The sequence below is a fragment of the Symphodus melops genome, assembly GCF_947650265.1.
Source record: "Symphodus melops genome assembly, chromosome: 4".
NCBI lineage: Eukaryota > Metazoa > Chordata > Actinopteri > Labriformes > Labridae > Symphodus > Symphodus melops.
This window is the reverse complement of record NC_136694.1, coordinates 9786819-9809021: the sequence shown is the minus strand read 5'-3', so window position 1 is coordinate 9809021 and position 22203 is coordinate 9786819. Positions and strand designations below refer to the sequence as shown.

Genomic DNA, 22203 nt, shown 5'->3' with positions numbered 1-22203 from the left:
CGTCCGTCCATCAGAAATGCCACAATGGAAGTGACTGCTAAAGCTGCAGTTCAGCCATTATTATCTGATCAAACCGTGGTGCCTCTGTTTAGTCCAAACTTTATGCTACACAAAGAAAATCTTTTTCTCTCTGTGTCCTTTATCTTTTTGACAACATCCACAACCACATTCCTATTCCAGTTTGTTTGAAATGCAAAGCAGGACAATGACACAAGGCTGCTTGTTGCCCTATTTATAGTGAACGTATTGTCCGGTCCTCTGTGTTTACTGCTGCTGGGAATAGTGCCATTTACACTCTGGTGTTGGCTTGAAACAATGGGGCAGATTCCATGAGCTATATTCCGTTGTTTCCCTGACTCTGGGAAACAGCTCCCAGTCCTAGTTATTTTGGGAGAGGACTTTAAATTGCGGCTGATGGATGGAGCGTTTGTCCTTCAGGAGGAGACCTCTGCTGGCACATTGGGACTGGAAGAATCAGGAGGTGTGCACGTCTTTGAGAGCGACCATGTGTCTGATCTGACCTCTTGGTCTCCGAGGCAGGCTTCCCCCCAGGTTCCTTAAAAGAGTCTCGTGTCTGCTCACGGTTACTATTTTTATATATTTCTGAGAGAATCTGTCAGGTCCAACCACTCCTCAACCCCTCTGTGTTTGCGTTTGTTTACTGAGAGGTGTCAGAGCTGCTTAAGGAGCACACAAACCTCTAAACAGGGCTCCCTGCTCATACGAGTCTGCTTTAATTAGATTGGCTTTCCTCTGAGGTAAATCAGGTGCTGAGTCCTTCAGTCACAGGACCACGCGTGTAAGTTAATTTTAGTTCAATATAAAAGATTTTGGTCGGAGTTAAACTTCGCTGAGCCGCTGCAGACTGCATTCCAAACCATTTATGAACATTTGCAGCATGAGGCAGACTGCCTGCTTGTTTGGAGCCAGGCTCTGCACTGTTCTGTTGGCTTCTGTAGTTAGAGGTCTGAGGTACATTTCCATGGTGTTATAGTTAGGTTTACCACATATGCAAAGCATCCCGGTTGTTGTTCTATGAAATTTAGGATGTTAACTTTGAGCACTGGAGTCGTGTTTTGAACGCAGAACGACTATCAGTGTTCAGTTTCCATGTGGAGAAATCAAAGTGTGTTCACCTCACTCCTGGTAAAGTGACCCATGTAATGCACTTCACTCATGTTGTCTGACTGCTCCCAAAAGTGATGTTCCAGGAATTTCCGAACCCGAACACGGGTCTGTCTTCCTGCTTATCTGGTCGTGTCAGCAGAGCACAGCAGGCTGGCTCTCAGATCGACTGCTGTTTATTTACCCAAAGGGAACAGTCCTTACGCAACCACGACACCCCATGCAGCCTTGGCCTCCACAGCCGAGCCTCAAACCTGGCTTTCTGTTACGGCTTGGTTGATATCATTTAACCAGAGGATCATTAAAGGTGTCTGAAGTCGAGTTCCAGTTTGTTTGACTTGAATTCTGGGCTGCAGATACACACAGAGAGAAACACACAAGCCTTGACTTGTTTTTGTCACGACTTCATAAGGGACTGATTTATTTTTGATTCGGACACAAAGACACAGAGAGTGATGACAAACGCAGGGCTTAATAACAAGGAATGCAGCATGGAGAGAGCCGTCTCTCAGAGTGGGGAAGGCCTCTCTCGGAGGCTGGCTGCAGTTAAAGGATGAAGGCTCTGGTATGTGTAGGCTGGTGTTGACTGTTTGGCCTCGCCTTTGAATGCCCCATTATTTGCAAAGCTGCCTGCCCATGAAGTGTTGCAGATTGAATTAGTCTGAAAGTCATCATCTGATAGCTGGGAATTCTCTCTTTGTTAGAAGTCAGTCTGTCACACCACAGTTGAAAAAACAAACCCAGTCCATACAAACACATGAAACACAAAGTCCCTGCTCCTTCTTTTTCATGTCCGTTCAGGTGGGTTTAAAAATACTCACAAAAAAACACCATGTTGACTCCATGGTTGGGTCTCTTAGGGTGAGGTGTGAGGGACCAGATGGCCTCCCAGCAAAGAGCCTTGGACACACAGGTGGACAAGAAGGTCTCTATATCCTCTCCAGTTAGCCTTTCATTGATGTCTAGCCATAAGAGCACATCAGTGATGTTGATACTTTGCAGTTAAGAAGAAGAAGAAGAAGAACAGCTTTTATAGTCGACAGGGTGACGTTGTAACCCGGGCAGACCGAGCTGTTACCAAACTGCTCTTATTTCTGCATCCCTGGGTGCACACAGGGTTGACTTGACAGGTACATGAGCAATGCTTAGTTGTGGGTATCTGCTCCGACATGAGCTTTGTTCTCTTCTGCCCCTTCTGCTCCATCACAGGTAGCTTGGACAGCAGGAATGTACCACAAAACAACCGTGACAAGAAGCTTCTTTTTTTTTTTTCTGTCCGAAGAAAGCTGGGAAAAGACCCACATTTTGCGACTCAGAATCCTCCCAATTGGCACACAGGGCCGGAGCGGGGTGGGATGCTGAAGAAGAGAAATGACCCAGGCTTTGCCAGGACCCTGAAGTGGTCATTAAGAGACTCTGAAAAAGAGAGCTGTGTGTCCTCTGGCTCTGATGTACAGATCTGCTGTGTCTGAGACTTGGGAAAGGAGTCCTGCTGCCTGTTTACTGCCTGTTTGCAGGGCTCCTGTTCCCACATGGGTTTTCTAGAACATTTAAGGCCCGCATTAGGAAACTAGATCAAAGGAGACATAAAAGAGCTCACTAAGGGGAAGCATGGCCTGGATATACAGCAGCAAACAGCCGCCATGACTTATTTGTCAGACATGAATTGTCCCTGATTCATGTTGGTGGCTCCAGTGTTATAGGGTGATATAATGCAGTTTCAACATGCAGCGCTCTCTGCTCGGCACAAATGGAGTGTCCTATAATTTCTCTGAAATTCAGTTCATGCTCTAATTGCATGTAATTAGTTCCCCTTCTTTTATAAGGCTTGTCTTGTACTCTGTTTCTCTTTTTCTGCACCTCCCCTGTCATCTCTCCCTGTGTGTGTGTGTGTGTGTGTGTGTGTGTGTGTGTGTGTGTGTGTGTGTGTGTGTGTGTGTGTGTGTGTGTGTGTGTGTGTGTGTGTGTGTGTGTGTGTGTGTGTGTGTGTGTGTGTGTGTGTGTGTGTGTGTGTGTGTGTGTGTGTGTGTGTGTGTGTTGTGTTGTGCTGAGCTCGCAGTTGTAACTCTGCGATTGTAGTTAGGCTCATTGGTTTTTGCCACAGTAGCACTGAGAGCGTATGGTTCTGTTTGGGCCCTGCTGACTCCATGCCTGCTGTCTCACTGAGTGTGTCCACCTGTCTCCTTATTCAGGAAACACACACACACACACACACGGCATCACCCGTGCTGCTCCATTTCTTACCGATGAGATGATGTCATTGCTTACACACACAAACAGATGGAAACATGTCGGACACACAAACGTGTGGCTCGTGACGGTCTTCCCATATGGCCAAATCGCCACATTTGTGCCTCATAGTCTGTCAAACAGTGTGAGTTGTTTACTAGCTTGTCGAGTTGATTAGTATTCAGGCGTGACCGCGGCCTCTAACGCTTCATCTTTGTCCTGTTTGGGAACAATCTGTTGCCATTTCCAGCTAACACGATGACTTGTCTGGTCTTTTTCAGCTCTGATTGGGTAGAGATCCTGGAGCCACGCTCCCGTGAGCGCATGTATGTCAACCTGACCACCGGCGAGTGCGGCTGGGATCCCCCTCCAGGTGTTCCTGTGCGCCAAGCGGACGGCAACCAGTGGTGGGAGCTGTTCGATAACCACAGCGGCCGCTTCTACTACTACAACTCATCTGGGCGACGCACGGTCTGGCATCGACCCCAAGGAGCAGATATCGTGCCCCTGTCTCAGCTCCAGGCCATGAGGCGATGCAGCGAGGCCAAGCGGGCCGGAGGAGGCGCCGACAGGCAACTCCACGGAACGACCGGAAGTATCAGCAGTGTAGGGAGCCAGGGGCCCGAGCAGGACGGAGACGGGCCTGTCCCCAGACCACCGGAGACCAACGAAGAGGCCGCTGATGTCAAGCTGGACCCTTCGGTGGACTGTAGAGTGCAGGGAGATGGAAGCAGCAGTGAATACAGCTCAGAAGGCAGTAAAAACGCTCAGAGGTAAGCGTGAGCAAACCTGCAGTAGCCTGTACAGTGAGTGTGGAAAGGTATTTGTGCTTAATCGTTAGTGGATCATTTTACCTGGAGTAAAGTGGGGAAACGTGATAGTCATCGCAGCATGTGGCATAGTGAGTCATAATGACTTTCAAATGCTCCAACTATGGGAACTTATTTTGACTTGTGAGCGCTGAGACCGAGCTCAAGCTGCTTTTTTTAAAATTTTCATTCTTTCTTATCTGAACATTCCATATGGTCCTCGTTTCCATATTTTTGCCTGTGAAGCTTGCTCAGCCATTTCAGCAAATCGGTCCCAAATGGGGAGAACGGTCAGTTATACTACCAAGCGGGACCCCCCCCCTCCCCCCCTCACGCTGGGGTTAGTGGTGCAGAACGGCCTTTAACAGTAAGTCATTCAGAGCCCCCATCACATGCTCCGCGTTGTGGCCTCGTCCAAACCGCCATCTCTCCCCTCAAAGCGAGATTCCAAACATGCCACTTCTGTTTCCCCTGGCACAGGGCCACTGAGGCCGTCTCAGTGTCCTTCTGTGTGCACACCACCCTGCTCCAATGTTCATTACATTTTCCTAAAACAAATCTAGGCCCCGGGCCTTCAAAGACTGTAATGCCTCTTATGGTTGAGAGCTTAAATGTGCATGCATGAGAGGCATGTGAGAGAGTGTTGTCTGTGGTTAATAACAAGCAGAACCGCTACATTCCAGCTGCCTATAAACAAGGCGGACCCTGCTGGTTTTCAGAGGCTCTGCTGTGGCGACTCTCACTCTCCGGTTCCTCCTGACCCTTCTTGTACCTAACCTTGGTGTCTCCTCTGACCTTCAGTTCCTTTGAGATTATAAACATGTAGAGGGGGAACTAATTGGTCAGTCATAGCTGGGGGCCCTGGTGTCTTACCTCTTATGTGTGCAGGGAGTGTTCAGAGAACCTTGAGGGGCGTCGGTAGCCTCGTGGTTAGTGACACACGCCACCTGCATGGAGGCGAGGTCTCAAAGTGGCTCTGGTTCCAATCCGACCTGTGGCTCCTCTCCCCTTGTCCTCTCTCTCTCTCTCTCTCTCTCTCTGTCTCTCTCTCTCTCTCTCTCTCTCTGTCTCTCTCTCTCTCTCTCTCTCTCTCTCTGATTTCTAACTCTATCAGTATCTAGACCTAAAAAAAAACTGACCACTGATTCAACCCTAACTGTCTCCCTTTGAAACAATGGCCAGCTGTGTTCTTCAGAGGAAGCGTTGGACTCTCTGCTCCACACACAGTCTTGATACCCTGCTCAGCCATATGGCCCCTCACATGCTCACCAGCCTCCATCTCTTAGCATGTAATTAGAAACCACAAAATGCACAGAGGGGGAGGAATGTGACAGCTCAAAATGGATGAAAACAAACGGAGTCATGCTTGTCTTCAGTTCGAGGCCCGCCTTATTGATTATGACAAGGATCAATGGTGAGGAGGAAGGGAGACCGTTTAAACCAAGAGTTAGAAAGGTCATAGATGTTTGTAAATGGTTCTGTCCAATCCGAAGCAGTTGGAGAGTTTGGGACTTTTATGAGAACTTATTCTTCGTTTTTTTTTTACATGCCACTTCTGGTCTTAGCTATTTCAATTCCTTTTAGTGATGGGGGGGGGGGGGGTTTCAGACTTCCTCAAAGTTCTGCATAGATGTCATCGCTATTTTAAAAAAATGTCTTCACTTATTTTTCCTTCCCCTTGCTCCCAGCAGAGATCAAATGTTAGCTTATGACCTTCTGAAAACAATGCTTTTCTCCGCCGAGATGGGACAATCACAGTTCTTCCAACACAGTTTCCTTTAGTTTTTGGCTATTAATAATTCTGTTCATAGCAGATAGAAGAGTTTCCAAAGACCCACACAACACACCCCTTTGTGTTAGTCTAAGCCTGTGTTGTTAAATATGGCTTCCTGTCTCTGTCTGTCTGGCCCTATATATTTTTTTAAAGCTTTTAACTTTGTATTTTTTCGATGTTCTTTCTTTAGGATATGAAGGCGTAGGAGTGCACTTACGTGTCTGTCTTTGTGCCAAATCTGTTACTCATTGGCCAAGTCTTATCACATGTGCTGGGAATGTAAGGGTACTTTGAGCCTGTGGAGCTCATCAGGGAAGTACCATAGTCTCCGAGAGTAAACATGTCAGTCACATGTAGTTATGAGTGCAGAGAAGCAAAGGGGAACTGATCTCTTTCCCTGATGGAGGAGCTGAAGGTGTATCAGCTATCTTCTATCACCTGGACTGAATTTTACCATTCTTTCAACACATGTGTGTGTGATCTGTGTGTGTGTGTGCCCGTCGTCACTCTGTGTGGGCTTCTTTTCTCAGAGCTTTCAGGAGACCTGCTGAGGTCGAGTAAATGTTAAAAGTCTGTCGAGGACACACGGTGTCACATGACCCAGGAGCGTCTGAAGGTGGTTCACGTCAGGGTCACAGCACTGCTTTTGTCTTCTGGGTCGGCCTGAAGCATATAATGGACCACAAAAAGGAACAAAGGATCTCACTTAGACCGGCTTCTCCCTCAGCGTCGAATGATAGCTTTCTTCTAAGCAGGATGTCTTAGTGTGCTCATGCTGAAAGAAGAAGATCGTCTAAATGTCCTTTTCACACTCCGTCCGTCCGGCCGTAGAAACAGGGTCATGAACTGGAAGAAGGCTCGTTTTAACAACAGTTTTGTCCCTTCTACTTTGGTGGCACTTAAGTAGCTCAGTAACACTGATAGAAAGATCCAGCCTCAACATTCATCCCTCCCGATATATTGTCTGTTTAATGTTACATGTTCTGCTGTTATACCTGTAGCATATGTTGTGCTTTATGACATCAGTTGACTCTCATTGAAACCTCTATCTGCTTCTCATTTAGCCCTGTCATGATATTGTGGCAAAAAACTTTAAATTACTTTACACATTTTCAGAAAGCTTAATTTATACCTACCAAAAAACATCTGTCAGAGTTGTTTCTATGTTAATTCAACTAGGCAATTCAAAGTGCTTTACACAAGACGTCAAAAGCATCATGACAGAGGAAAGAAAAGATACATACACACAAAAAAAAGTTAAAAATCACTGAAATTATTCAAACTTAAAATTTGTTCAAGTAAAAATAATTCAAATAAAATTAATTTAAGGAAGAATATAAAAGGATTTAAAAGTTAGAGTGCAGAGTAAAAGAATAAAACCTTCATTAAAATATTTTAGTTAAAGGCAGCAGTAAACAGGTGAGTCTTTAACCTTGATTTAAAAGAGCTGAGAGATTCAGAACTAAGAAACGCTTCCTCAAAAAAAGTGGAGAGAAGTTAGCCACATTTAATTAACTGTACAACAAGTTTCCACGGTCATGTTTCTTTTCTAGTCCGATGTGTTTTAACGTCATTAAAACGTTCATGTTGAAAAATTCTTTAAATGTGCCTGATGAAACAACAGAACTGGAAACATCTACTTTCTATTTCAGTTTCTGTTTGGGGGGGATTTTTTTAAGGTGAATGATGCCATTAAAAAACAAAAGTACACAAAAGCCGACACACAACAAGTTACCCTCGCGTGGTTGTGAGTCATGCTGGAGAAATCCCTTGTCTGTTTATTTAGAAGATGAAGGGGCTTAAGATAGAGTAGGTTAGATAGAGTTGTGATGAGTCACGCATACAGCACATTATCTGCTGTGGTAAAAGTTTCATGTTTTTATATAATGTCTGTTAAGTAGTCATTATTTATCACAACAACGTTGTCTATCACAAAGTGACAGACAGTTACCTTTTGGTAACACCCAGAGAGCTCTGTGTGTGTTTCCTGTGTGAAAAGGTTGTACTGTGTGAACGGGCCTCAGGCTTGCTTCTGTCTCTGCCTCAGCTGACTTGCAGCATGCACACATCATGTTAAGGCTTCCAAAGAGGCGTCTATATAGATATTTCCAATGGGATGTCATTGCAGTGTTGATACAATGTTTTAATTTTTCTGCCCTGTTTGTGTGTTCAGTCCTCTCTCTGAGGCTTGGGACTGACTGGAACTGTGTTTTTGTGTCTGAAGAGGATTTGTAGTTTGTTCATAGGATCTGACCTCCCAAGAAGAGTTACAGATACACTTAACGAGGCGGGTCTTTCTGGAATCCATTTGGGTTTGGCCTCATCCTGTATCTTTAAAATGATCCTCGTGGCTGTCTTCTTGCCCAGCCCAGCACTTCTCACATGGTCAGAGTATGGGAGCCACAGACATGCACAACTGGTAGACATCAAGTCTCAGAAGAGGGAGGTGTGTCCGCTCAGCTGTCATTGGACAGCTGTCTCTCTGGAGGTGTCTGACAGGAACTACGGGGCTACCATCCTCGTGTGTGCCCAAATTGTCCTTTTATGCTTTTGCTTGACATTTTTTTATAACAGATTGTTCAAAAGGAAAAGGTGTACCAGAGTCGGTGAGGTGGATACAACTCTTTGTCCTTCCAGCTTCCTTCCTCTGTGTGGATCACAGTCATCACATTGGTTTGTGCTCTAAGGTGTTTGCTTAGCAGAAGCTTGGCCTACGCAACCTCATTTCCTTTTCCTGTCCAGGCAACCTTAATAATAACTCCTGTTTTTCAGACCCCCACTACTCCCAGGGGGTATATTTAAGAACTTCCAAATCCATATCCCCATCCGCCAAAATGACTCAGCTGATGACTTTTCCAACAACGGTTATTCCAGGCAGGAAAGAAAGGAGAGACTCAACATCTGTTGACAGCAGAGTCTCCGTCTTATATTTAGCTGGTTATTGAGACGACCTGACAACAGCAATGTCCAGAGAAGCACGGACACCAGAGCCGCTGAGACTAATTGAAATTTGCTGACCTTTAAGTTGATTTGATGCCCTGTGGGCCAATGAGATTACCCCGTTGGTTTCCAAGAGGCCTCTAACTTCATTTTATCTTACATTTCTCCATATTACTAAGGCTCGCTCTTGGCTCTGAATAAAGGGTTTGTGAGTGCATAATTTGCCGTAGCGTGTCTGTAGGTTTCTAGTCATGTGTGCTTAAAAAAAATAATTATTAGATTATCTCTTTGCAAACAGTTTGACTTAAAAAAAAAAATTGGTTTGCAAACTCCAAGTGATCCTTTCCATGTCTCTCTAAAACTCTGTGATAAATAGCTGTACATAATCCCAACTTTAAACTACCATTCAATAAACACCTGACAGGCAGAGAACCAGCACGCAGCACACCCTGTCCAAACAACCTTCAAAACACTCAGAATAAAGGCTTGGCCTGCTCCGCGTTATGTAAGAGCCTGTCTATTTCCCTGACTGTCTCTGGAGGGGAGAGATGGCTCATTCAGGTTCAGCAACCCCCCACCCACCCCAATTGCTGTCGTTTAGGTAGGCGTCTCCGTGACGATGGCACAGCCATGCATTGTGCGAGGCTCCACACACTGCCACAAAGGCCCCTGAAAGAGCCCTGAGGAATGCCATCCTTCCCGCTCATTCCCTTGCTGCACTCTCCCACGACTAATCCCCACCCCTTCTCACTTACACATGCTCACACCCTCGCTCTTCTGTTAGGTCTCCCCTGCCTCTCCCAGCAACAATCATCTCCCCTTTCTACCACTGTTTTTTATTTTCTCACCATTGTACCGCCTTTGTCCCTGTTATGGTTCAGGGTTTGTGATTATACTTTATTTGGTTGACCTGGGGTTCACTTATATGCGAGTGTTGTTCTAGCTGTGTAATGGGATTACAGGCTTTGGATGGAGATCGAAGACGCTGCAGAGTCTTACTGTTTGGAGTTGGCTCCTGGCCCCCATGTGAGCGTGACGATCATGACACCAAACGCCCCGCTTAACATCCAACATAATGTGCCAGAGATTGAAGGGGTGAACATGCTAGACCTTTTGCTCAGCCTGACTAGGACAATAGTGGGCAGACAACGGAGACAGAACCAGACTGAATCCCTCCCTGGGTCTAAATCCCTCACAGACGAGTGATTGTGTTCACTTTCAGTCCTTGAAAAATATTCCAACACGAGTGTATGTTTCTCGGTAAACCTTTATTGACGTTGATGTTAAGGTATGGCTTAAAGGGGTCTATGTAGATTCACTTACATTGATTTCCTGTGAAATAAGTGAAACATTTTAAAGCCGTGCAATAAGCTCCCCATAATTGTTCTTCTGCTATGGCCACAGTATGTGAACACAGTACATTAGGCATTTCCTGTTTGTGTTGCATGCAGGGAAGTCCTCTCTCCAACCTTCCAGAGGACCTCCCCAGACAGGAAGTAGTGGTCACTACTATCTCAGGGTCACTGCTATAAACTACGTCATCCACCCACCAAGAACATGGAGGACAGATTCATAGTTCTTTAAGTCGGGTCATCACATGAACCCTCACAGTTTATTTGATGTAGGTTTAAGTGTGTTTGTGCATATTGAAAGTGGGATTTGATTATTGTGGTTTTATGTGTGAGGTCCGCTGTGTTCTGTTGTCGTCTCTAATTATTTAGAAGACGCCTTGTTGTTTCACGTGTGAGCTCTCTTCCTGCCTCAGCAAAGCGGTGCTAAACCATCAGCTGCTGATGTGGGAATGATTTTGTCGCACTTGTATCACCTCCTCCTGCTTGACAAGAGCAGAGTGAGAAAACGTACACTGGTTCAAAGAATAGTAACAGTGGCTTCTCATGTTTACAGCTGTCACCTATCAAACCCCCCTCCTCTCCCCCCCTGTGTAACCATACACACTCACACTTGCTTGTAACAACTAAACAGCGGCGGTTTGGGGAGAATCCAATCCGTCAGAGTTTCTTGTCTTCACACGTGCCTGTCTCTCGGTGCGTTACCTCGGCTGTAAACCTTCCTGACTGGTGTCAGAGAGGTGGGAGCCTTGGAGCACTCCCAGCAGAGGTGGTTTTGGTTGGCTGTCCTGGTGCTGTGCCAGGTGGCTGAGATCCAGCTGTTTATGGGCTCTCTGTGGATGGTGAATCTGTAAAACCGTTTGAAGATGAGAGGCTGTTTATATTCAAACTTCTGAGGTGGTGTGACTCACTGTATAGACGTTGGGGGGGTGAACTGTAGCTCGTAGGACTAAAGGAAGTTTGCCGTTGGCCTGAGACCTCAGGGGAATTGTTTCAGCATTGTTCCAGTGAGCTGTGGGGAGGAGGGGGGGGGGGGTCACTCCGCCTCTTTCCCTCCTCCCTATGCGTCCTCGCACCGCTGTTCCAGCCTAATTCTCAACTGGGAGTGTTTGGAAAAAGGAAGCTTTTCAAGACTTGCTCAAACTCTACATTGATCTGTGTTTGTGTTTGGATTAAAAAGGACAGAAGGTGATCGGCTTTAATCGAAGGAATGATCTCAATGTGTGTTCAGTAGAGATCGGAGTGAGGGAAGGTAAGAGTCCTTTTTCAGCAGTCTAAGTGACTTACCTTTTTTACCTTAATCTAGACAGGAAGTCTATAGAGCTCGTGTATTCTGTACTGCGTCACATATTTCTTATTTAGGCCAGCAGCAAGTGTTGTTGGTGTATGTGCTGTAATGCCTACGTTAGACACACACTTTAGTTTAAGAGGGCAACTTCTTGATCAGTTAAGAAACTCAAAGTGTTGATGTCTGGGGAAGATTACGAGGTGACAGCAGAGTCAAGAGCAGTAGACCGGAGCAGCATGAGCAGATTGATAGCAGATTGTTTAACATTACTGGGATTAGAAGTGGGCCGTTGCGTTTAAAGATAGCCCCGCCACTTAACCAAAAGGAGAAGAATTAACCTTTGGACCCATGTGCAGATGTTCTCAGCTTTAAACTAGTGCAACCTCCTGAAATGGGTTCTGCTTGTTTGCCATCCAAAGGTTCATGAAACGTTTCAGAAGACTTTAAAATAATGACACCTACGTCATCGAAATACAACCTCCAATGTTTATTTCATACTTTACAGCGTTACTCTAAAACACTCTGCAGACATCTGACTTCCATGGACGGATGGATTTCTGTGAGGTGTTGTTTTCAGTCACTCCTTGGTTTGCTCTACACACTGGAGTTATTGTCTCAGGGGTTTGACGAGGCGATTATGACTGCCAGTCTAAAAATGGAGTGAAGTCTTTGGAGGTCAGCAACATGTTTAGAAGAATTGGATTTTCCCAGCCCTGTCATCTGTGGCTTTCTTGAAATATTTCAAATGGCTTTGTGTCTGTGTACTATTGTATAAAGTGAGGCTTTTATTTGACCATCTATAGACTTTTGTGAGGTTATATGAACTAAAAATACAATGTTGCCTTGTGCAAGAGCAGACTTCATTCTTCTTTTGCTTTCTCTTCTTCAGGGACGCTTCTCAAAGATGGCAGCCTGCGCCTGGATCTAAAGCAGCCATGTTGGTGAAGGTGAACAGCATGAGCCGTAACCAGCCGGGGCCAACCCTGCAACAGCAGCAGCACCTCCAGCACAGTGCACAAAGCAAAGCCAACACCTTCACCCTGCACCCTACCGGCAACAAGTCTCAAGGTGGACACATAAGCTCTGCTCAGGGATATAAAACGGCACCTTCCGGCAAAATGTCAGCCGACACACGTCAGGCCCATCACCTGAGAAAAGCCAGCAATGGTAGCTTCTGTTTAGTGACGTCAGACAGCAGCCATCCCAGTCCGCTCCTTCACAGGTCACAGACCAGCACACCTCGCCCAATCTCTCCGCAGTATGGTTGCACTGCCCCAATCTATGACGAGCCAGTTTCAGAGTGTCCTATATATGATGAACCCCCGACAGACATGGAGGTGGAGGGGGCACATCTGTACAACGGACAGCCTCTGTCTCGCCTTACACCTACGCATAGCCTCCAAAAGCCCAGACACCTCCAGCAACCTGGTCCTGCTCCTCCAGGCTCCAGACATAGGAGAAACCCCTCGGCCTCTGACTATAGTCCAGCTGGTCTGGAGTGCATCAGGCACATGGTCAACGTGGATCCCAAACAGGGGCCCCCAACAGGATCTCCTTTGCCCACACGTGCCACTTCCCCTGCCTCCAGGCAGGATCCTCTCTCGACTCAGCCACATCCACAGCCTCAGGCTCACTCTTTGCCCCAGACTCGGGGTCAGATGAGGGACAGAGAGCAAGGGCCACCCGGCCCAAGTACACTGGACAAGAAGCAAACCTGGAGGGTTCTTGAGGCCACCGTCCAGCGAGCCATGGAGGCCCGACACAGCAGGCAGAGCAGCCAGGCCTCACAGGACTTCCCCTCCTCGACCCCCCAGGCTACAGCAAACTACCAAGACTCTGGTTACTCAACTGGCCCCTCCCCAAGTCTGAGAAGGAAGAGCAGGAGAAGGGTGGGAGCTGGTAGCGGTGCAGGGGGCAGGCCAGGGTCAGTAGGCAGCAGCGGGGAGCTGTGCGCCCTAAATGAGAGACTGATGGCCGAGATGAGGGAGGTGGTCAGTCGCTCCAACACCATGAGGGAGGTCAGAGCAGGACTGGACCCAGACATGGGGGAGAGGGTCGCCGTGCCAGGGACACGCTCCCCTGTGGACTCACTCCGGTGGTATGGAGGAGGGGGAGGTGGGTCAGCAGGCAGGTGTGCATCACGAGAGGACATCAGCGGGGTTTCTCGCTCTCTAAGTAGGGCTGGTATCAATGGCAACCCGGTGCTGACTCCTCTTGAGATACCCGGCAGACAGAAAAGGACCTATGAAAAGGTGGACACCTTGGAAATGAGCGTGAATAGCCAGGCCAGCCTGTCCTCACCAGAGACCCCAGGACCGCCCTCACAGGTAAACACAACCCTGACTACTGTGTGATGGTAAAACAGTTATATGATGTAACAGTACCTGAAACACAGGTGACATGCATTACATGTAGAGAGGAAAGTTCCAAACCCATGAAATGAATTTAGTTTTGATTTTGTAAAGAGTGAAGAAAAGTCCAGAAGTCGACTCATATCTAAAGATCTATATCGGCTTTCTAACACTCAAAATCATGAAAACAATCCCATCATGAACCCAGGAAGTAGTACAGTACTGGTTCTAATACTTACTGCTACTTGTTATACTGTAGGGTGTCTCGTCTAAAGTCTTGATGTGGAAGAATGGACGGATTGTTCAAGTACAAAAATTCCTCTTAGCTATTACGTAAAGAGCAGATTTTTAAACTCAAGACAACAAAACCGGTTTGTTGTGTTCATATTTTACGCAGAGAACCAAAATAAAACCTGTGTAAACCATGTTAATGCACATGTTGATGTCAGCGGTACACAAAAGGTTCACATGATCTAAGGCAGTGGTGTCCAAACTTTTTTTCTTGCGGGCCAAAATTGTCGCGTTAGAATCGCTCACGGGCCACAGGGTTTTTTTGGGGGGTTTTTTTTTAAATATTGGAAGGAACTTTTTGTATTTTGACCTCTTCAAAAAATAATGTAAATACACTAACTAATTGCAGTGGGAAACTGTTGTGTTCTAATTTTTTGGAAAGAATAGTCAGGCTTTTATAGGTCTCCCTCGCTAACATGAAAAAGAAAAAAAGAACGAAATATGCCATCTGATGAGGCCTGGGGCCAAAATCTTCTGATTCTTCGATTTGAAGTCGAGGGCCACAAAAAATCCACTCAAGGGCCACAAATGGCCCCCGGGCCGCACTTTGGACACCCCTGATCTAAGGTGAAAAAACGATTTGACTCTCCTCTAAACAGTTTTAAAATGAGCAGCATGTGGAGCCTTTTTTAAGAACAAACACGGAGGTCCGGCTCATACCTCCTATTCAAGTGTTGTTTTCAGAAAAAGCCCACGTTCATCTGCAAATTCCTAAAGCACGTCTGATTTAAGAGGGAGCTCAGAGGCTCATCGATGACTTTGAAAGTAGAATTTAGCGAGTATTGCCTCTCACGTTTGCTCTTTGAGTGCTTAAGTGTCCCCAGGACGTTCAGCAGTGGGCAGGCTGGTCTCCACTCACTGTTATGGTAACGTTCCAGCATTACCTGTCATCTTATTACCCACATCCATCTGCCAGGCGCCGCAGGTTCTGTATACTCATATGCCAGCTCTGTGTTTGAGCATGTGGGGCCCCATGCCAGACCTGAGAGATTCAGGACATGGCTTCCCCTGGTCAGGAAGGAAGACCACTACAGGCCATATGGTATTTGGCAGAGAGAGGAGGAGGGAGCAAAGGCAAGCTGGTACCAGGGCTTATTGGTAGCACTGTAGCTTTATCATGTTAGACAACAGCCAAGAAGCTCTGAGCGGGCCCCCTAAGTCTGTCCTGGAATGTTTTTCAGGCCTGCTGTTATATCACAGATACACAGATTATGGCTTACTATGAGCAGCTCTACATTTCCACTTTTCAGTTTTCTGCTCTGGACAAAAGATCTTTGAACAAACTCATTCAAAGCATGCAGTGAAGCTGTCCATTTCTTTTAACTGAATGTATGATGCTCTTTGAAGTGGTATGCTCTCTCCACTATTGTAATGTTGTGTCTGCACCTACATCTGTACAACAGAATCATTATGTGAAAGCATAAGTTGTACAGCATATGTCTCGACCTCTAATGGCCTCAACTCTTCTCTTTTCCACTGAGAAACCGAAATCTGAAGTCCAGCTATTCTGGCACTCATCACCTCCATGTTGTCCATTCTTCCACTTGTCAGTGACTTTGGTTTTCCAGAGTTGTGACTCTGCGTTGTCCTTGGCTCTTTCTTAGTATTTCTGAGGGTTGCTGATTTTCTCTATTAATGGAAGGGAGGCCCTCAGTTCAATCACAAACAGAACGGTTGGGATCATTGGAGTTGTCTTGTGTGTAACATTGGTCTAGTCTGGTGCAATAAAGGTGCTAGGTGTTTGGGCTGTTCTGGCTCTATCTGGTAACCTGCTCTTCAGATTGGGGTTCAGGGAGATTCTTTCCTCCATACAGTTCTTTTCTCGTATTCGGACTGCTAGAACTCCCTCTCGAGCCCGAGCTCTGCAGAGCGCAGGAGGTGGAGGACAGCCCAGCTGCTGCTCTGACACAGTGAGGTCTCTGCAGCTGCATAAGCACCGTTTGTATCTCATTCTCCTCCCCCCTCTGTCCCCTTTTTCACCTCCGCCCTCCTCCTCTTCTCCATCACTTGTTTTGAACTATCTAATGTTCATCTTTTGTCCACCTGCAGACGGGCACCCTAGAGCTGCAGGTTCAGCTAGAAAGCAGGAAGAAAGGCATGGTGGATGGTCGGACTGCTTCCCTGGGCCCTCATCGCTCCGCCAGCCATGACAACAGCGAGGGAGGTGATGGGGCAGGAGACCGAGCACAAGGATCCTCCTACCAGCTCTCTTACGCCACTCTGCGCCAGCCCCCGCCTCCAGCGATGGGTATGGAGGACTGGGCCAGCAAGCACCTTAACATGCACACTCAAGGCCTGTTCCGTCGCCGTGTCTCCATTGCAAACATGCTGTCTTGGAACCGTGGATCCATCAAAAAGCCCATGCTGGTCACCAGCAACCGCGCTGTCAGGAAAGAGGCCTGCGAGATGTTCAAGCTGGTGCAGGCCTACATGGGAGACAGGCCTTCACGTCTGGACCGCCGTCACTCCGCCCTGCTCATCGTCACCAAGTGCTGGGACATGCCGGGGCTGCGAGACGAGCTCTACATACAGTTGGTTAGACAAACCACAGGCAACGCCACCCCCAGAAGCCTGGCAGCAGGCTGGGAGCTGATGGCTGTCAGCTTGGCCTTTTTTGCCCCATCGCCGAAGTTCCGCTGCTACCTCGAGGGCTACATCCAGAGACACACGGAGCCCACCAGCGACAAGAAATGTGAGTCTCAGACTGAGCAACAGGGTGGGTCATATTTCTTTCTTCTGCACCTCCCGTCTTATTTCAATAGATGTACATTTTCTCTTTTCCCTTTCCATTTGCCTGTTGAATATGACAGAGAGCCCCAGACCTGAAGGCCTGGTTATTGGCTTAGTGTTTTTCACTCGACCATCAGAAATTTGACCTCCGCTGTCTTCTGTTTCATAGTGACTGAATTCATATTGGAACAGCAGGAACTAAAGCTGAAGAAGAATTCAAAGTCCAGAAAGAAACGGAAACAAAACACAGACGAGGAAGAAGGTAAATCTCTCGTTCATGTATTGCTCATTAGCCTCAGAACTTCGGATCCTCCGTATTTCCAGTTTGCACACGACTAGCTAATCTGTTTAACAGAGCGCAGTGGGTCAGGGAGCGAGTCCTCAACATGTTTTTCTACTTCAAAACTCTATGTCTAGAGTTTCTAACCAACACAAGCCAGTAAAAATCGATCATATTGCTCCTTGTAGAGTGATTGTTCCGAGTGGGAAGGAAAGTTCAGAGTTGTGTTTTCCAGATGAGTACACGCTGATGTCCTCACAGACGTGATGAATGAGATTCACAGAAAGAGAAGAAAAAAGAAAAAAAAAAAACATGTAGGTTGAGAATATGAGAATGTTCTGTTCAGGTACAATGAACCCCACTGTGACTCATGATACGCTCTCCCACCACTTCCCATGTCAGACAGACATTTTGGGGGGGGGGGACACTCACTGACACATGACCTCATTAAAGCAGCCCACACTGCCAGCTCAGAGGATGATGTCACTGAACTGAGTAACCCAATCATCTGACAGCAGACAAAACAGCAGTGGCCTCACATTGTAGTTCAGTGACTGTGAAACGTCTGACTAAGAGGTCATTGAGAGAGTCTACTGTAAATATCTGACTAACTCTGAAGGTCATAAGAGGTTGGACTCTTGGTCAAAGCAAATCAGAAAGAAGTCTCACATGTACATAGATGGCATAAAGAGAGCTGCTGTTTGCTCTGATGGTTGGAAGAGCGTGAACATGCATGGCACTTGCGTGACCAGAGCAATGAGCAGCTGTGAGTCACGGGGGGAGGGGGGGGGCTGATCTACCTGCCTGATCTCTGGCTTGGAAATAGACATCAGGCATAGGATCACTTGCTTTAGTCAGCACTTAGGTTGTCACATAAACAATGACCAAGGCGAGACTGAGGTTGTCTCCTCAACCTGCTTTGACTGGCGTCTGTGTTTTTGATGTCAAATTTAGCCCCAGCCTGTATGCAGACAGGTGTTATTATCTTCTCAGCCTGGTGCAGCGTACTCGAGCTGCTGATGAGCTCAGATTTAGGCGCCTGGTTGTTTTTGTTTTCGTGCCAACTATCTTGATGTAAATATAGACCACCAGTCGTGTTAAAGCCCCGCTCAGTGCAGCACAGGGGCTCTGCACTCTTACTTTGCTCTGGGTTAGCACATACTCTCTGTGCTGGGAGACTTAAGAAAAGATCAAAGGCAAATTATTGGTTCGATCTCTCTAATTAGATATAATTATAGTCGCAGTCGGTCAGATCAGAAGTTGTCAGCATCCATGAGAGTCACCTGTTTACCATAAATCTGGGATCTTTGTAGGGAATATGCTGCAAAGTGTTTGTTGTTTTTCAATATCCCATTGGTGGGATTTAGCATCTGGCAGTGGTTTGGGTAGCTGATAAAGGGAGGATTCTGGGATACGGGAATAGACGAGAGGGCTGCGTTTGGAGCCGACCCGTGTTCCGTGTTACCACAGCTTTTAAAGAACAGGGCGGAGTTTCAGTTACGATCAAGCACGAGGACCAAACACTCAAAGGTCGTTCGAAGACCAAGAGGCGGAAATCCTTTTTTCATCTTTAAGGGACAGAGGGATTGCATTATACTGCAGCATGTCTCTGAAGGTACATCCATGTGCACTTCATGCAGTTCACTTGTAAAAAAAATCCTCTGCACCCTACAGTAGCTAGTTAGAGCAGGTACAGTAGAAGACAGGAAGCCTGTGTGTACACTGATGAATCACCTGAGGTTTGGATGTGTCGGCTGAATCCTGTCTCTTCAGCTTTTGTTCAACAGCAGTAAATCTTCCCTCAGCCTGACAGTTGAGCTGGGCCTGCTCTAATCCCCATATGCCAAATTCACACCGTCAACATGTCTCTCAAATTACCACAGCCTGCTTCTCTGTACGCTACTTGACATCTGTGGGAAGAACAGCTCTTTTTTTTTTTCTTTCTTAATATTTCTTATTTCACCGGAAAGAGGAACTTAAAGAATGAATCATTTGAGTGACTCATGCTCGAGGGTTTTTCTAAGTTGGATAACGAGGACGTGATTTGTGTCTCCTTAAAAGTTTGTGTTCATTGAACTGAGCTCTTCTGTTCACCCTCAGGTCTACCTATAAGCACATATGCAAAGTTCTGCCATCGGAAACTGCTGAAGGTGGCTGTCACAGGGGGGAAAAAGGTAAGCCGGAAGAGTAAAAGGACACGAGTTGAGCTCTGTTGCATTCACTTGAAATGGTAACAGTTTGAAAGTCCCGATTTGCATTGAGTCATCGTAGATACTGACACAGCGAGAGAGATAATTACAGGCACGGTGAACACAGTTGCAGATAGAGACAAAAGCACAGACACAGTCATAGTATCACAGCTGCAGACACAACTATGATTAGTATCATAGGTCCTGACGTACCCAGGTTGTAAATCCTCCTTTCCTTCTCCCTCCAGGGCCTACGTAAGCCCACCTTGGAGGAGATCGACCACAGTAGGCGGGCCATCATCACCCCCTCCCTGTTTGGCAGTTCACTGGAAGAGGTGATGGAGAGGCAGAGTGAGCTGTTCCCAGACAGAAAACTGCCTTGGGTGCAGGTTCAACTTTCCCAGTATGTTCTTGCTCTGGGCGGGGCTCAGACGGAGGGCATCTTCAGGTAAGCTATTCGTAACTCTACCACTCACATGTTCCGACTTGAGCCGTGTGAGAGAGGTGAGCTGTAGGAAAATATAAGGGGATCTTATGTACTGTATGTGTGCGTATGCTTTATTGTATGAAGAGTGTGTGTAAACAAGATGTGTGTGGTCTCCTGTATCCAAACTTAGGCTTTCAATACACACAACAGACGGCAGAACAAACACAGCCCTGCTTTACTCCTGAGAACAGCACTGTTTAATTTGGTGCTTCATGATATGTGTTTACATTACTGCTTAAGCTTACAAGCATGAGGGATCTCCACAAGTGTGTGTTTGGGTTGGGGTTTTTTTATGTCCTGAAACTTTAGTTCTGTAGCGTCCAGGTTTGTTTAGAGAAGCGTCCTCTTGGTCAAGATGAGTTTGTGCGAATCTCCAGAAAATTCCAGCTGTACTTTGGGTACCCTCCGAAAGACATCTTATAATAATCTTTTTTTTTTTTTTTTTTTCATACAAAGAAGTGTTGCAACAAACAGCATGGTACATTCAGACAACAGGCCACATTCAAAGTCATTGGGCTGTGCAGGAGTAGCTAAAATGCTACAGGACATAGATAATATGAAAAGGAAGAATGAGGGTTCCATCTTGTGGCCACTGAGTGTAACTGAAGTGATTTATTTTATTTCAGAGTGCCAGGAGACATCGATGAAGTGAACGCGTTGAAACTCCAGGTTGACCAGTGGAGGATCCCAGAGAATCTCTCTGACCCCAACGTTCCTGGTGAGGAAAGAAGTGTGGAATCCAACGAATCTGCTCTTTGTTTTTGTTTGTGAATATTTAAACCAGGGGGGCCTAGATTTATTAGTCGATCGCAAAGGTAATGTGGGTAGATCGCACAGCATTATAAAAAGTCGACGTCAGCCTATCGTCCGTCTATGAAAAACATAGAGAACGAGCCTAAAGATGAAACAGATAGAAAATAGAGATGTAAATGTAGCCTAGGCTGAAAAATGAAAGGACAGAATATTTCAAGGCCATGTTCAGTCACAGTATGAATTATCCATCAATAATATTATTTGGATGGATAAGTAATAATGTGACTAAACATGGCATTACAGTGACAAGTAATCATGACTCAGTAGTATACTGAAACTTTTGATTTTAAAAAGTCTAACAGAGGATGAGACAGGAGAGAGAGGTTGAAGGGATAGAGATAGGAGGAGAGGAGAGAGAGCGAGCAAGCAGGAGAAGGAACCAGTGAGATGCATGTGGAGTCAGGTCCAGGAGCTGTAAGCCCATTATCAGCCCAGGACCCAGCTACAAAGGCCAGAGTCTCTGTCTCTCTGTCTCTCTCACCATAACCTATCCCAAACACTTACTATACAGTTACAGAGCTAAATTCTAAATAAATATATGTTTTGCATGTTTATATTAAGTAGATCATTTTCACTTGGTCATTTTATAAGTAGCTCCCATGCCGAAAAAGTGTGAGCACCCCTGATTTAATCTAAGACCGTGTCTTTTCTCATGCAGCATCTCTGATGAAGCTCTGGTATCGAGAGCTTGAGGAACCTCTCATACCGATGAACTTCTACAAGCAGTGTGTTAACAACTGTGATGACCCAGTGGCAGCAATCGCCGTGGTTCAGTCTCTGCCTGATCTTAACAGGCTGGTGCTCTGCTACTTCATCCACTTCCTGCAGGTAAACACCTTTTCAAACTCCTCACAAACACGGTGTTATAAAGTTACCCAAACCAGGGTCCCAATTTCAGCAGCACAATGGCTGTCTGTCCCGATGTAAAAGCCTGTCCTTTTCTTGTTTCCAAATTCGGTTTATTTGATTTAAAGATTTGTTATTAGCAGCTCTGAAATTTTTGCATGTTTTTATTCAGAATATATATATTTTTTACCATTGATTTAAATAGCTCTATTGATATGCGTATAACTAAAGGCCCTGACACCCAAGGAGATCGTCTGCCTTCGAGCCTCGTCGGACCGTCAGTGAGCGTTCGTGGTACTCGTTTTTGCGGTGTGCTCTTTGTGGCTACTGGTCGGCCCTTGTTGGCCTTTTTGTTTTCAGGTCGGCGGTTGGTGAGAGGAATCTTTCTGATTGGCTGTTTAGAAGTTTCATTTATCTGCAGTTGTCGACAGGGGTTCGGAAAAGCTCCTTGAGCTTGTTGCTGTAGTATCCTTGCTTTCATCAATTTGTGCGGTTTCTCCTTATGTATCACGTCCGCCTCTTTTTTTCCCACTACAAGACAAAGAGCTGACAACACCAGTGCCATTATTAACTTGATATCAGACATTATTCTCGATTAGTAGGCTACATAGTACAAGTGGTGCGCGACAGCTGTGTGAAAATGGTCTTCTCTTATCGTAACAACTACCGCCACCTGCTGGCATGGAGAGTTATTTCCTCTCA

The 22203-nt window shown here is 46.3% G+C and overlaps 1 protein-coding gene across 2 annotated transcripts in view; it reads left to right on the top strand.

Moving 5' to 3' along the window:
- Positions 1-22203, top strand: part of arhgap46a (Rho GTPase activating protein 46a) — a 30803-nt gene that overhangs the window by 6812 nt on the left and 1788 nt on the right. Inside the window, exons 2-9 of one of the 2 annotated variants that reach the window (XM_079340468.1) lie at positions 3636-4127; positions 12404-13841; positions 16206-16848; positions 17056-17148; positions 19267-19340; positions 19604-19803; positions 20469-20560; positions 21314-21483. In XM_079340468.1, the coding sequence (XP_079196594.1) occupies positions 3636-4127; positions 12404-13841; positions 16206-16848; positions 17056-17148; positions 19267-19340; positions 19604-19803; positions 20469-20560; positions 21314-21483 (3202 nt within the window). Of the gene's footprint in view, positions 1-3635; positions 4128-12403; positions 13842-16205; positions 16873-17055; positions 17149-19266; positions 19341-19603; positions 19804-20468; positions 20561-21313; positions 21484-22203 lie in introns of both variants that reach the window. The other variant, XM_079340467.1, reaches the window with a different exon arrangement.